Source organism: Physcomitrium patens, chromosome 2 (genome assembly GCF_059467195.1).
Source record: "Physcomitrium patens ecotype Gransden chromosome 2, ASM5946719v1, whole genome shotgun sequence".
In the NCBI taxonomy this organism is placed as follows: Eukaryota; Viridiplantae; Streptophyta; class Bryopsida; order Funariales; family Funariaceae; genus Physcomitrium; species Physcomitrium patens.
This window is the reverse complement of record NC_143411.1, coordinates 26,198,147-26,213,714: the sequence shown is the minus strand read 5'-3', so window position 1 is coordinate 26,213,714 and position 15,568 is coordinate 26,198,147. Positions and strand designations below refer to the sequence as shown.

General features: G+C 33.0%; 1 protein-coding gene across 3 annotated transcripts; it reads right to left on the bottom strand.

Moving 5' to 3' along the window:
- Window positions 1-1,008: 1,008 nt before the first annotated feature.
- LOC112292643 (membrane-bound O-acyltransferase gup1) lies at window positions 1,009-8,474 on the bottom strand. Of its 3 annotated transcripts, none has more exons than XM_024541326.3 (20): window positions 8,207-8,474; window positions 7,451-7,521; window positions 7,001-7,182; window positions 6,719-6,767; window positions 6,339-6,442; window positions 6,076-6,140; window positions 5,739-5,815; window positions 5,257-5,334; window positions 4,654-4,767; window positions 4,309-4,433; window positions 4,102-4,153; window positions 3,773-3,835; window positions 3,575-3,684; window positions 3,146-3,238; window positions 2,808-2,889; window positions 2,540-2,617; window positions 2,229-2,304; window positions 1,951-2,000; window positions 1,501-1,615; window positions 1,009-1,328 (listed from the first exon to the last, which is right to left on the bottom strand). In XM_024541326.3, exons 1-19 carry the CDS (start codon window positions 8,322-8,324, stop codon window positions 1,532-1,534), a joined length of 1,671 nt encoding a protein of 556 aa, XP_024397094.1. In that variant the 5' UTR covers window positions 8,325-8,474; the 3' UTR covers window positions 1,009-1,328; window positions 1,501-1,531. The 3 variants fall into 3 exon arrangements, with proteins under 3 accessions (XP_024397094.1, XP_024397104.1, XP_024397112.1); XM_024541336.3 differs by having other exon boundaries at window positions 1,511-1,615; XM_024541344.3 differs by having other exon boundaries at window positions 1,566-1,615.
- Window positions 8,475-15,568: the final 7,094 nt, after the last annotated feature.

Sequence of the window (15,568 nt, the reverse complement as noted above, 5' to 3'; positions counted from 1 at the left end):
AGATCCTAAGTTTGATTTCTAGCATTAGCATTTTTTTGGATTGCTATTTTTTTTTTTTTTTAATTGTAAATGAAGTTGGTCCTTTTGGTTGAGATACAACATTTTTATTTAGTCTCATCATTCCTAAGCCAATGAACTAATACAAAGTAAGAAGCAAAAATATTTTGTATCTATTCAAATCCTTAAATTATATAAACATTGTTGCAAACATTAATCTACAATATGTCTTCTCTAAGTACAAACTTGATACCTAACTTATCTCATTGAATGAAGCCCTAGAAGATTGGAAATTACTTATAAGAGAAATAAGTTGGCATGTGAAGGAGAATGTCTATTGCTTTGACAAAATATCTCCTAAATTGGTATCTTGAATGAATATTGCATCACAGAATTTCAACCACAACCATTTACAAGGATTTTGTCTAATCTGCTATCCACCCACTACCCTTGGAAAGCATGCAAGCATTGGGCAAAATGTATATTTTTTTTGTAGATATTGAAACATTTTCATTTCCTATAACTAACTGAAAAAGTCTGTACAAGTGATTGGGGGAACATACTCTCACCACAAGGCTCAAGGTTTGAGCCCTAATGGCACCAGCTGTTGCATTTATAGAATGTGAATTTGACCTAGCCACAGCCATTCTTCTTTCTCCCACCCCTTAGTCTGTCCTCATCTACGAGCTCTCCAACCTCTAACATTGAGTTCCCAATTTGTGTGAATTCCCAATTTGTACAAGTAGGTACATCAAAAAAAGAAAATTAGCATTGCCCAAAATCCATGAATGAATGAATCTAAAAAATTACCAAGTCCTAGTGTGGGAACCTTCTGCCCTAGCCGGATGTCTACCACATGACATTCAGGGTTTTAACTTTTCTCAAGTCTCATGAGGATTAAAAGCCATCCTACGCCTTTATACCTACAGTGTGGTAGTATTGTTACTTATGCTCACCTCATTCACAACGGAGACAGCAAGGAGATTTTGTCAGGCAGAGGGACACTAAAAATTTACATGACAAAATAATCTGCTATTCTTGAAACTAGCAAATGTCTCGGATAGATCGTCATTAAGGAATTAGTTCATCTTTACAAATCAGTAATCTGCATCCTCATGATTAGAATCATGAGGTAGTTCATTCAAGCAAAAACTACGAGCAACTAGCAACTCAACTCATGGGACAACAGTGGACAACTAAAAGTCATGACCCTGAGCCCATTCTGTTCAAACTTCTGTATGGTTTTGTCCAGCGTGAACTTTGTTTTATCCTCCCTTCGAGGTAGTAAGTTGGATGTAGTTCCTCGTCCATTCAGGCCTCAAAACGGTTACCTGCGGTATATATTCCAACGAACCATGTTGAAATGAATGCCTGTCAGCAAAGGAGTTGCGGAAAGGGAAAAGTTCCACACTTGAATGGTAGAGGACATCAGTCTTTCGAGAAATGAGGAAACATTGAAATAGAGATGTTTGGCCTAACATCAGGGGGAACACTAAGAATTACCAACTGAAACCTTGATAAACTATTCCGAGCTTCAGTCAATGAGTTGTTTCCTAGAAGAAACTTGCTTTTTACTTTCTTGAGACTTCTCTGCATGGTCGTGGATTGCAAGCATGAGCTGCCAAAAGTACAAAAAATTTAGTGAGCTTCGATAAATTGATTGATTGAACTTCTGAAAACATAGTATAGATTCTAGAAATTTGACTCATGAGTTGAATTATACAGGTCTTGAAAAATAATGGTCTGTTCTACAGTTGTAAATGAATAAACATTCCAGAAAGTACTATGCAAGACAAGCAATCAAGAGGACGTGCTTATTTCTGCTGGTGAACAGGAGATACACATGAATCATATCTTTCAAGCTGATTGTGTCTGCCGATATCTAATTACAGGGGTAGCCAAGTCATCCGCCAAAAAGGAGAATTTCTAGAACTTGCACCCAAAATGACATACCTTCGTTCCAATGTAGAAGGAGAATACAATGGCGAGAAGAAGTGGAACATCTGTAAAAGTACAACCAACCAGCTTCATGAGTTTTTCTGCCAAAAATATTAAGGAAGCCATTAAGATCTGATGACCTACAGTAGATAGCATCTAGAGAATGTCTTGAATATAATCCCCAAATAGTGCGGATAAGGAGTGAAAGAAAATTTAGTTACATGAAAAGAACCAGACAATACAAACAAGTCGAAGTACTAATTTTAAACTTAAAATCTTCATTTGTTACTCACTTTCACGAGATAGCATACGGGAAGCCAATAGCTTCATGCCATCGGGACCAACCACAAAGCCCACAAGGTTTGCGAGCTGCACACAGGTAGTAATTGTTTTAAGCTACTAAGCGCAAACATCTAGAATTCCACGTATTGAAACAACAAAACTTGATGGATTGAAACCTGTAACCATAAAAGTAAGGGAAACAAGTTGTTAACGAGATGACTCCTCAGTATTGATGGAAGAGCAGCGTTTTGTTGATGAAAAGAAAAGAACTATAGCAGTAATTATTCAATACAACTCTGAAATTCATGTGGTGATACGTTACCATGAGGCCGGTGATGTTGAGTGACCCTGCTAATGCATGGCACTCCCGGTAAGCGTTTGTCTTCTTAAAGCTTGCCATCTGCTCAACCATCAGAAGCAAAATGTCAAAATGTTGACAAAATGTCTCACTTGAAAATCACCAATAATTAGAAATTTCGGCATCTTAAGCTAATATTGAGATTTCATTAGCTCATTCTGCGAATTTACATTGAAAACCTTTCATTGCACAACACAGTCGAATAGGAAAGAGAGTGGATCGAGTGACGCACTTGAGGTGTGCGCATAAGAGATTTCACTAGCAACTCCGGACCCCAGAGTACACACGTCACCCACGCCCATGAAAGAAGCCTCCTGTTAATGCAGAAATTAGAAAAATCACATTCAAAGATTGGAAAGTCGGAGCAGGTAAGATGAGCGAAGCAAGGCGGGGATCAAACACCCCAAACCTTTGAGAACATCTTTGCCAAATGTGTGTTTTTCTTTTATAACAGCCTCCATGTTGAAATGGTAGCGTTAAGTCCAATCTCGAGAGATATAAGTGCAAATTGAGTGCCATAGCCCCTGCATAATCAGAGATGATAATAACCAATCTGCAAAATGTACTCACCATTCAAGATCATGCCAGATTGCCACAAAAGTAAAGATGATCCACACATTGAGGAACCTCCATCGGGATCCTCCAAGAGGAATGTACAAGTATCTACCGAATCAAACACAATAGAGTCAGCAAGTCAAAGACAAAAACTCATGCCCAAAACCATGGTGAAAGTGGAAATTATACATAAACTATTAGAGTAAATTTCAAAACCAGAATGTTTTATATTCACATATTCTGGTACTGTTTGTATAATCGACTAACACAAAGAAAGTGTCTCAATACTTTATAAAGTTGCGCTTGAAAATTGATTTCCAATTTAACTGGTCAGAAATCATAATACAAGGATTGATGTTACTCAAATGGTGGTCACTTGGTGAGTTAAATCATAACAACAACAACAAAAGAAAATCATGAAATGCAAGAATATTTTGAAAATACCTCACAAGATAGCGATTATAAGAAGCGTGCCAACTTTTCCAAAATGTTTCCAAGTCACAGCAATTGTTGAGGCATTTGGTCATATTTTCTAGGGTTTCAATTCCATCGATCTGCAATAATCGCATATATAACAATAAGAATGATATCAAACATGGATCAACTGAAAACATCTAACAAGTCGCATAGAACTGGGCATACCAGGGCCCAAAATCGGAAGAAACGCCAAATCAGTAGGAATTTGAGCCACATGAAGTTCAGGACCTGTCAAAAACCACAAAATGAGCTAGTGTAAGAATTATTTTGTTGAATAATGCGGAAAGGGGTTTCGGGAATTTTAGTGTCCAGAAGCCAAAAGCTACGGGACATAATCTAAAAGAATCCAAAGAGGGTGCACTAATTGCTCAACCTACATTGAATTTTTAACTTCCGAGAGGTCACAAACTTAAGATATATGGTATATGTCTAACTATTAGAAGCTGAGACAACTTAAGAGGCAGCCTGCTAAAATAGAGAGAAACATAACTTACTCCATATCCAATAATGAAAATCTCAAGAGGTGATAACCTTTGCCAAACACCACTGCATCACCAAAGCATGATCTGAGGTATTGAAATGTGTGGTTATAGCGCCAAAACAAATCCATGCTATTGTGAATAAAAAACCTCCATGAAGCGTGAAGCACGAAACAATGAAATCAAGGTCTAAGATACATTTGACAGGGTACAGCAACAGACCTGATCGCTAAGGCGTTGAAATAGCAATGGTGGGTGAGAAACTCAATAAGCAGAAAGCACAAAAGCCAACGCAGCCCATAAATTGCAATGTCTTTTCTACTGTAAGCCTTCTGAATGTTTTCCAGCTGAAAAATTAACATAGACCGATCAACTAAAATGATTAATGATTGTGTGAGATCCATCGTGATAAGAGGCATGTTGTTGTATATTTACAAAATCAATGATTTACTCGCTCAAAGCATAATGAATCTCAGAAGCAAACAAGGCTGAGGTGTGCGCATCAGTGACAGCAATAGAACCCACAGGTCACCCTTACGATACTCGGGAAAAGGGTAGAGAGAAGACCTGGGAGGCAAAAGCGTTGAAGGTGATTATAGGTCCAGCAATATACAAGGGTGCATAAAGCAGATACGCCAAGTAAGTGACAAGATTATACTGAGCTCCAGACACTGGCTTCTCCTGCAATCGCAGTACAATTTTTTTTTTTTAAAACAGGACACCAACAATGTGAATAGGACTCCTCCTAATACCCTTTCCTATTACAATTGCTATCACTCTTAGCTTTATATGGCTCAAAAGCTTATAATTTATTATCTCAGAGATTTGGTAGATAACGAAAGGTTTCACAAACCCACCCCTTTTCCACTAGTTTCGTACAGAATATATTAGCTATTACCATAAAATTGAACAAAGACTACTAGGCTGGAATGATAACATCGCATTAACATGTGACATCATTAGTTACCCACTAATCGCAGTACATACGTTACCGATGCCAGATTTTCGTGTCTGACAAAATCTCATCCTACATCGTAAATCCAATAAGCAATAATATCTCAATAGGGTAAATTATCCACTTGAAAGTACATTAGAAAGCCAAACCTAAGTAGAAAAAACTGGAAACTTTTATATGCGATTGACGTGGAGATGAAATAGACATAATCTTACTTGTCGTGATAAATAACAAGAAGACCCCTCAGTTCCAGATATCCCAGGCGTGCAAAGCTCACATTTCCGCATATGGTTCTGTAACCCATCCCCATGTTTGCAGACAAAGTCGGTTCGAGGCAATATGCACGTTAATTTCAAATTGAATCTTGAGAAACTTCACTATGTGGAACAAGTTTAATAAATTCCGTCTGATGCGTTCAAACCACTGTCCATGTGGGCAGGATTAAGACAACCATTTCTGTGAAAATCAGAAGCAACAAAAACGTGGTCTAGACAAGTCAACCACGGATTTTCAAATCATCTCCTTTTGCACATGGATATCAAATTGTGACTTACTAGAGAAAGACTAAGAAATTCCAAATGGATTATGGTATCTGTAACGTCTTCTTTCAAACAATTTCATGACTTCCAAACCAAGCAAAGGAGGGCACTGCAACCAACCTCCTAGCTCATGGATGAAGGACGAAAAAAAGACAGACCTCCCAATTGATAGTTGAAGGTTGGGAAATTTGCGCCCAATGATAGTCGAGGCCAAAGCTAACCATTCGCAACATTACTGCAATCAACCCAACCCAGGATATTAGGAAACCAGTAAATTATGCACACAAACTGCAGCTCTAGAACAACAAATCTAGCACCTCAAGGTCACTTATACACAATATTGCAACGCATTCTCAGAGAAAAAACTCATAGACACGTATTAACAATGTCTGCGAAATAGTGTTTCCGCTACTATCATCACCTTAGAACATCGAGAAGAGCTGCGTCCAAGAAATAGTGAACCACAAGAACCAGACATGAGAAAACATATCATACCCATGTTGAAGCTGATATGCCATCTTAGTGCACCCCTATGCTGATCCAAGAAGGCGAACTGCTCCCTGCAACACCGAATTTCTTTAACTTAATTGAATGTAAGATTCACGTCGTTTAGATAAGATAGGGTGGATAAAAGCATACATTAAAGTCTAAACCACCAAGATTGGCTGCTCCGTGCTGCTTAAAGACATGAGGATCAGAAACTACTGCATCAAAATTCAAAAGGTGACATCTATGCAGAATAGGCAGGAAATTCTCACCCAAAAGATGCGAATTTATAACCGCTGTACAGACGGTTGCTGACAAGAAATGTGAGGTTGTATATCCAAAGAAGGTAAGGAAAAACTACTTTTCCTGCCAATGCCTGCTCACACCTTCAACACGTCAACATCATGGCTTGACACAACTGGTAGAAGGATTCAAATCAAGTCTAGGAACTACTAGTATCTGGTTAGAAAGAACGACCGTTCAAGGTTTGTACACATTCAGACTCAACGTTTTAAAATTCATGAAAGCAATCTGCTGTGGAAGTGTCAATTTCGATCTTTAGTGCTTTCAGCTCTCTTACAAAATCGCTACAGAGTTATCAGGTCAATTGAAGAAAAGTACATAAAGTTGAAAGATAGAGGATAAGGAGTACCTTTGTGAGGATGTAATTACCAAGAACAATTGCTAGTATGAAAAGAACGCTGCCATGCCAGAAAAGCAATTAACGAGGATTCTTAAGGAACTAGATTTTTTTTTTTAATCTGATAACTATCCACCCACAACATCGTGTCCAGAATTGACTAGTACCAGCATCAATCTGAGAGGAAACAGAAAGATGCATAGAGTATCATTTTACATTTTCATTTATTTTAACAAGCGATAACTAATGGAACGCAAGCTTTCACCAAATTCACTCTGTTAGTTCTGCACTTACCAATTTCCGTGCAAATAGATTACATATACTGATGAGGCAAGTAGCCAAAACCTCGCCATTCCTCTGCCCTTCAAGCCTAGACTCGTCCTTAGGCATGCTCCCAGAATTGAGAAGGCAGCCATGACTGCTGTCAAAGCCGGCAAACCGGAACGAAAGTTTCTCCATTGAGTGTCGGAAAGATCCTGGTCCAAAGTAAAAAAATTCCGTGGGTACATGTGAGATGTTAGACCAATCAAAAACAATCACAAATGCTCAACAAGTGTATGTGAAGTCCTGGAAAAGGTGCTCAACAAAGATCTTAATACAATTTAGGAAAAGCCTCATGTCACAGTAACTTGGCATGTGATCAACAAAAAAGGGCACGCAATACCTGCACCAATATAACTAAATAGCTGCTCACAGATCCTTACAAAAAAAAGGAATTTAGAATATATAGAGTAAGAGGTATACCATCTGGCGCCCGGCAATCCAGCCTGGTTTCAATCCATACAACCACCTTCCATTGGCGCCACTGGAGTACTCTGCTTCACACACACACACACACACGTTATTAATGAACATGACCTTGTTGAAATTCAATAACGCAATAATAAAACCTAGCTACAAAAACTTGCGCTCTTGCATTAACACGCTGATGAATCATACAAGATGAGGTGCTATGAGGCAATAATACGTGGACAAAAGCCAAACACAGATGAATCCAAACACAGGCAGCATGACAACAACAGAAAAGTCTACCATTCAACATGAAAAATCTATAACGACGTGCTTCTGAATAGCTTGACACATTGTGCAGGAGGTATATTGCTAGAGTCAAGAGCAACATATCATAATGCAGCGATGGTTAAAGGTTTAGGGGATGATTATCCTCTGGGCTCCTGAGACACAACCTACAAACACGCACATTAATAATGAAAGGACACATCAACAAGCCAGTTTTACACCGATCTGAGCTACAGAAAATTCTCTCAAACACTGATCACCTACGAGCCTTACCCAATCCACCTCAGAATCGACCACACAGACACAGAAAACCTCTGTTTCATTTTCCAGCAAGAAAAAGATCCACAAATCTCTAATGCGAGCTCAGCCATCCATAGCACCAAGCCACTCATCCCTTGCACACGGGCAAAAGCAAAGATCAAAACCCATGAAAAACCGAAACGGATACAACCACAAAGATTTTGAGCTCAGAGCTGCACCAACCGCTGGAGGTGGCAGAGCTGCGCCAGAAAACAAAAACTTCAAATAGAACCGCGTACGCAATACAAGCGTAAAGCTCCATTCCCCGCCATACCGATTGTTGCTTCCGAGCCACCACCATTTCGGAAATAATAAGGGTAAGGATCGCGATCAAACCACTTCGACCCAAAAATCCCAACCCCTACAAACAAACAAAACAAAAGATGATCCTCCTCACACTCACTCACTGGGGTTGCAAAACCGAATTCCTTTGAAAACCCAGTTCGTGCGACATTCGGATTATTATTGTCCCCTTCCCCTTCCCTCCCCTTCCGCGGCTGCCGACATCTCTCTCTTTTCTCTCTCTCTCTCTCTCTCGTTCCCAATGAGGTTCGAGACAATGTTCACATAGTGGGGAACATTAGAGCGTATTGCAGAATTGAGATGAACCCATTCCATCCATCAATGATAGGCAGGAAGGAAGGAATCCATCCCTGGAGGAGCGTTGTTTTTCAGAGGTGGTTCTATGTGTCTGTTCCTTCGTTTTCTCTTCCTTCTCTATTATTAAGAGTGGTGGTAGTGTCCATGAATTCCAAGCCAGAAGAAGTTGGGTGCAAGACCCATGTCTAACCATTCTCTCCCTTGTAGTTTTTCTGTTTAGTTGCACAATAAAAAAAAATAGAAAAAGAATGTTTTTTTTTCAAAGGTTTGTTAATTCACAATCTAAACCATCTTATTAATATTGCTAGAAATATAATTAGGCAATAAATAGATTATAATGCAAGTTTTTCATGATTGCCAATTTTATGGAGAGAAAAATTTAAATATAGCTAATTGATGACAACTTTTTGGCAATTTAATATCACTATTGTCTATAAAATTTGGTATAGAATAAAACTAATGCTTGCTATTATGCTTATTTAAGAAGCCTCTAATTAGACTAAGAGAAAATTTCAATGAATATGTATTTTTTTATAATAATTTAATTTTAAATATAATTTTAAAAATTAATTAAAAACTATAAAAACTAAAATTAAAATTTATAATCATATTGAAGTCTCTAAAATATTCTAAATTATTAAGAATTAAATATTGATAAGATAAATAATTAAGAAAATCCTAAATCCAAAATTTTCTAAATCCTAAAAACTTACTTTCAATTATTTATCTTATTACAGCTTAGAAAAGATAAGTAAAGACTATGCATACTATTAAAAATTAACAACATATTTTCTTATGGACTTATAAAAAAGAGTAGTGTTAGTACTAAAATAACTTAAGAAAAAAAATTAATGCAATAAAAATAATAGACTAAACCTAATTGTTTCAAAGATTGTGATAAATGTCTTTTTAATGAGATGGATTCTTAAATTTATTATGTCTAATGAATCTAATTTACTTATCTTCATATGCTATACAACTTAACAAATATATCTTTTTATAATACAAAGAAAATTAAATTAATTTTTTTATCGCATGACTATTTTTCGGCCAAAATATCTATAAGATTTAAGATAAAATAAATAAATAATAAAATGATAAAATAATAGATAAAGACTTAAAATAAAAATAAAATAATAAAAATATATTTAAATAATTCTTATATCAAATGCAATAGAAGTTTTATAAAATAAAATCAAAGAAATATCTAAAAAGAATCTACTTTGATTTTTTTATATTATAATTATAAATAATATTTAATAATTCGTGATCAAAAATAAGAAGAAAAATAAATAGTAGTTGTTTTCTTTCTTTTTGTGGAAACAATAGAAACATTAATACATTGCTTTTGGAAATGCCATGTAATAAAAATAAATTAGAAGAAAACAATTAGTCAACTGCATTAATTAATTAAAAGTGATTAATTAAAGGGGGGTATTGATAAATGCTTCTTCATGTCAAGGATATGAAGAAATTATGGCCTTTTATAGTAAAAACTTGTTTTTTGATTATATAAAAATAATACAATGTCAAAAGATTTAAGAGTATAATCATCATATAAAGTTGTCTTACAAATTAAGATAAAACTAACTAGCTTTTAATTATTTCTTGAATTTTCTTATTTTTATTTTAGATCTTTAAAAGTGTATTTTAGAATTGTCTTACAAATTAAGATAAAACTAACTAGCTTTTAATTATTTCTTGAATTTTCTTAATTTTATTTTTGATCTTAAAAAGTTTATTTTAGAACTAAAAAACTAAGTATAATCAAATTAAGTATCATATGATAAAATAAAAAAGATATAATTCATGACTAAAAAAATTTGAAGTAGTCTTTTAAATCCAATAAATTTAATATTTGGTGATTAAAAATAAGGAGACACATTCGCAAACAAAAAGGTCTATTACATGCATCATTATGGATTTGTTGCACCTACCTTCATTTCATCCTTCAAGTTCCTGCCTATAGCTATAATATTAAGCTAGCACACTTAGAGATAAGATATGGTTGGACCACCATATCTTCTTCTTCAAGCATATAAGGATTGGATCCATTAGATTAGGAGGGATAATAGCAAATAGATTCAATAATTATCAACAATATGAATTTCAAAGAACCAAAAAATCAATATACTCTTATATCACTTAAAAAGAATAGATATTCACTTAAAACTAATATAGTATTGAAACAAGAATGGCTATTGCCAAAGATAAGAATATAAAAAAGTCTTGAAATAAGACAATGGATTAAAAAGGCATTAATAAGAGTGAAGAAGGCTTCATTCTTGCTTCCATATATATATTATCTAATTAGGAGCTTTGTAAAGGGATTCAATTGTTATCTTAAAAATATAAATAATAGAAAAGGAGGTAATAAAAATTAATAAATATTAATAATAATTTCTTAAAGAAGAGACTTCTAATTACTTTATAGATGCATAAGTTAGCCAAATCAAAGAAATTAATATATATTATTAATATAGGCATTTTAAAAAAAGAATTAAGAATATATTTTAGTAAAAATCACCTCCAAATATAAAGAATTGATATTTAGAGAAGACCAATTATAAACCAAGATTAAAATCAGACTCCAAGGCATAAAATCGTGCACCTTAAGTGACTCTGAGATTCTATGATTGATCAAAGAATGGATTTACTTCAAGACTTGTAAGAAGATTTTTGAGAATTTATTTCATGTGATTTGAAGGCATATTGAAGTTTTGAGGATTTTTTAAAGTAAAAGATGTAATCGATGGATTTATATTTTGTTAAATAAAAATAAGTTTATAAATTTGATAAATTTTTAAATATTGTATCATATTTATAAATAATTTTTTTGATTTGTCACTGTAATTGTTTTAAATGTGTAAAAAACAATTGGTGTCAATTGAACAGTTAGGTTGAAGGTTGTGAGAGTTTTTGTAGATTATGGTCTTTAATAATTAAAATTTAGGATCAATGAGGATTTTTGAAATCTTGCAATATTTGCTAGTTTAAAAAAGAAAAAATTAGTGAAAGCCATGTAGACTTAAAAATCTAAACACCAATCAAATTTTAAAGTAATTATTGGTTCAACAAAGAAAAAAATATTGTTAAAAGATTAACCTTCAAGTTGAAAAATGAAGGCTAGTAACATCTAAGAGGTTTTGGAAGTTTTGCTTTCAATTAGTGAATTTAATTCTTTTTAAATTTTATATGCTTACTAATTATGTGAAGATTGAAATCTAAGTAAAATTTCAATCAAGATCAATAGTTCAATTAATATTTATTAAAATTTTAAAACAACTACAGTATTTAATTAACATTTATTTAGGATTTTTTAAAAATTTTATTAAGATTTGATTAAGTTTGCTTATGATTTTATTATGATTTAATTCGAATTTGATTTTAAATTTAATTAATATTTAATTAAGATTATTTTAGAATTTATTTAAGATTGTTAGAATTTTATTAAGATTTGATTAGGATTTATTTAAGATTTTTATTTTAAATATTTTTAAAGATTATTATTATTTCTTTAAAGATTTTAATTTTATATTTCTTTATGATTTTTTTTGAGATTAATTTATAACTTCTTTATGTTTCTTTTATAATTTCTTTTAAAATTCTTTTGAAATTGATTAAAGTTTTATTAAGGTTGTTAAAAACTACTTAAAATTTATTTAAGATTCTATTAGACTTGATAGGTTCATATTATTTTATTTTCTATTTGTCTTCTATAATTAGATGTCTAGTACATTCTCAAGGAAGAATTCATATTATACAACAATATGCAACATGTTGCTAATTTATTGGCCAAGTTTTTAATTAATCAATTAATCTCAAATACATGTAAAGCCAAATATGCATCTATAAAGCTTCTAAAAAGCTTTGCCACAAGTTAATATCAAAATCTATATATTATCTTCTATTTAGTACTTTTAATCTATATAAATATATATATAATTATTATATTATTTCTTATTTTAGAAATGAGTTCTATGAAAAATAATAATTACATATTGAGAAAGTTCAAAATGATACAAATTGTGTTTGCTACATTCTTTAATCTTTGTTCTCTTTGAAGGTGATTGATAAGTCTTTTCAACCATTAATAGTGTCATATAGCAGGGCAAAATGATCATCTTAATATTTGATCATTGTTGAGGCCTTTGTGATTTCTTTCAAATAAAAATCTTTGAACATTCTTAAAGATGGTTTCTACTTCCAATAATATCACCAAGCATCAAGAGTCTCTTTTTAAGTTGTGATATCAAACATATTATATTTCACTATCTATATATCAAAGAACATGTTATTTTTGAGGATCTTTATTTCTATTGCATTGTCTTGAAGGTTATGATAGTCATAATATCTTTGTAACAAGATATAGATAAGATAATTACATAAATAATTAGAACTATAGAAGTTTTTAGAATTGAGATTAGATTAGGAGACTAAGTAAGATCCATCATGGAACATTATAGAGAAGATTTAAGGTGGTTACTTAGATAGGGCCCACCATAGAATCTTCTAAAAAATACTTAGGATAGTTACTAAGATGGAACCTATCATAGAACCTTTTAAAAAAGGAATTTAAGGTGATTATTTAGGTGAGACCTACTACCTAAGAACATTCTAGAAAGTCTACGATGATAGGACAAAGTATAAATAAGATATGCCAGGGCTTTTTGAGGCATTTGATCAGATATGGCTTCAAACCCTTTCTCTTGGTAAAGCTTGATTCTGTATCTTTCTATTCAAATTTCTTTTGTTCTGTTTCTATTTGCTCAATTTTGTCTTTCATGTTCTATTCTCTTTATTTTCGTTCAATTTTATTTTGGTCTATTTTTTCTTATTTTGTGATGAAGCTTTGTATTACTATGGATTAAAAGGATCTTCATTTTTTGAGATAGTGTAATCATGTTTCATTAATATCACAATGAATGTAATATTATTTACTTTTGGTAGCATATCAATAGTCATTATTTAGTCCAAGGTCAGTTATAGTGGTCAAACTGGATTTTATATTGAAGCTACCATGAACTGCTCTTAAAAAGTCAACTGGGAGGTAGAAAGGTATTATAATAGTGGAGTCTAATAGAGAAATTATAATATGAGAGATATGACAAAGCAATCCTAAATGGAGGTTAAAATATAAATTTTTTTAGATCAAATAGTTACTTTGCAAAGGCAAATAAAAGCTTCAAGGATAAGAAAGTCAACATCTGTTAGGTTGAAATTGTAAGCCTAGTACATATTCTAGAACTTCAAGATAAGAAGATGTATATCAATGGCCGCTATCTAATATTACAGCACAACAACCAACACCAATGGAAATCAATGTCCTATAAGGATCATAGACACCATAAAGATGACAAATATTGGTACTAAAAGAATTATGTTCTATTATCGGGAGCCAAGCCATCAAATTGGAGGTTGTCTAAAATGTCAAAGTACAAGTATTAGTAAGACAAGGTGAATTCATAATCTCAAAACTCATCAAGGCAATAATGAGTCAAAGTAGGAAAATAGGGCTCCCTATTGAAGTCCCGGAGGCCAATATTGGGGGTAGCCAATGTCTCTCAAAGACAAATGGCATAGCCTCAGATAACTATAAAAGGAGTCAACTGGTGCTTCTAATAAGAATAGTAAGAGGACAACCATGTTGAGTGCTTATAAATTGCAGCTCTATAAAAAATTATATTTCAACTAAAATCACTAATTGACTTAAAATTAAAATGAAGGTAATCAAAAAAAGAAGTATATACCTTATAGATGATTAAGAAAATGTATTGAATGAGAGGTGTAAATAAGAAACCTTAAGATTAACAGACACTTATATCTTTATAGAGAGATTCAATGTGACAAAGCTAAGATATGATGTTATTATTGGTTTGCGATGGCTAGAAATAAAAAATAAGTAAGTTAATTGGATAGTAAGGACAATCTTTTTTAAAGATAGAAAACATAAGGTAATTCTTTACATCTCTACATCAAATGAAGAAGAAAGATAATCTACAACCAAAGACTTACTTGTTGAGACAACCTTTATGAAGAAGCAAGTACAATATGAGCAACTTATATTTGAAGAGGTTCTAAATCTTTCGTCAGTGGTAGAAAAGACAACTGAAGGAATAGAATGGATAGAACAACTCATATGAGAATATCAAGATGTCTTTCCAACTGACCTACATAAAGGTATACTTTCTAATTGAAGTGCCTCCTTTCAAATAGAACTATTACTTCGAGCCAAAGTAGCAAATCGACCAATTTATTACCTAGCACCAAAAGAACTTGAAGAGCTCTAGACGACATTAGACAAACTCTTGAAAAAAGGCTTCATTCAAGAAAGCACATTACCATTGGGAGTACTTATATTCTTTGTACCTAAAAAAGATGGTAGACTTTGCCTTTGCATCAATTATTGATGTTTCAATAAGCAAGCTATTAAAAATACATATCTACTTCCATGCATCAATGATCTTTTTAACCAACTTTGAAATATGACCATATTTAATAAATTAGATCTTTAGAGTGATTATTGACAAACACCTATTATATGAAAAGATGTGGTAAAGATGGCATTTTATATGTACTATGGACATTTTAAATGGTTGGTTTTACTCTTTGGCCTCATTAATGCTTGAGCTTCTTTCATGAGTCACATGAACAGATTGTTTTAAGATCTTTTGGATAAGTATATAGTTATCTTTATTGATGATATCCTCGTATCTAGTAAAATTCCTGAAGAGCATGAGAAACACTTATGAAAGATATTATGCCAATTATAAGAAAGTCGCTTCTATTGTTAGTAATTAAAATATAAACTTTATAAGTCAAATGTCACTTTTTTGGGACATGTAGTATCTTCCTAAGGTATGAATATAGAGCAAGATAAGTTGAAAGCAGTAGAAGATTGGCCAACGACCAAGGATGCTTCCAAAGTTTACTCATTTTTAGGCC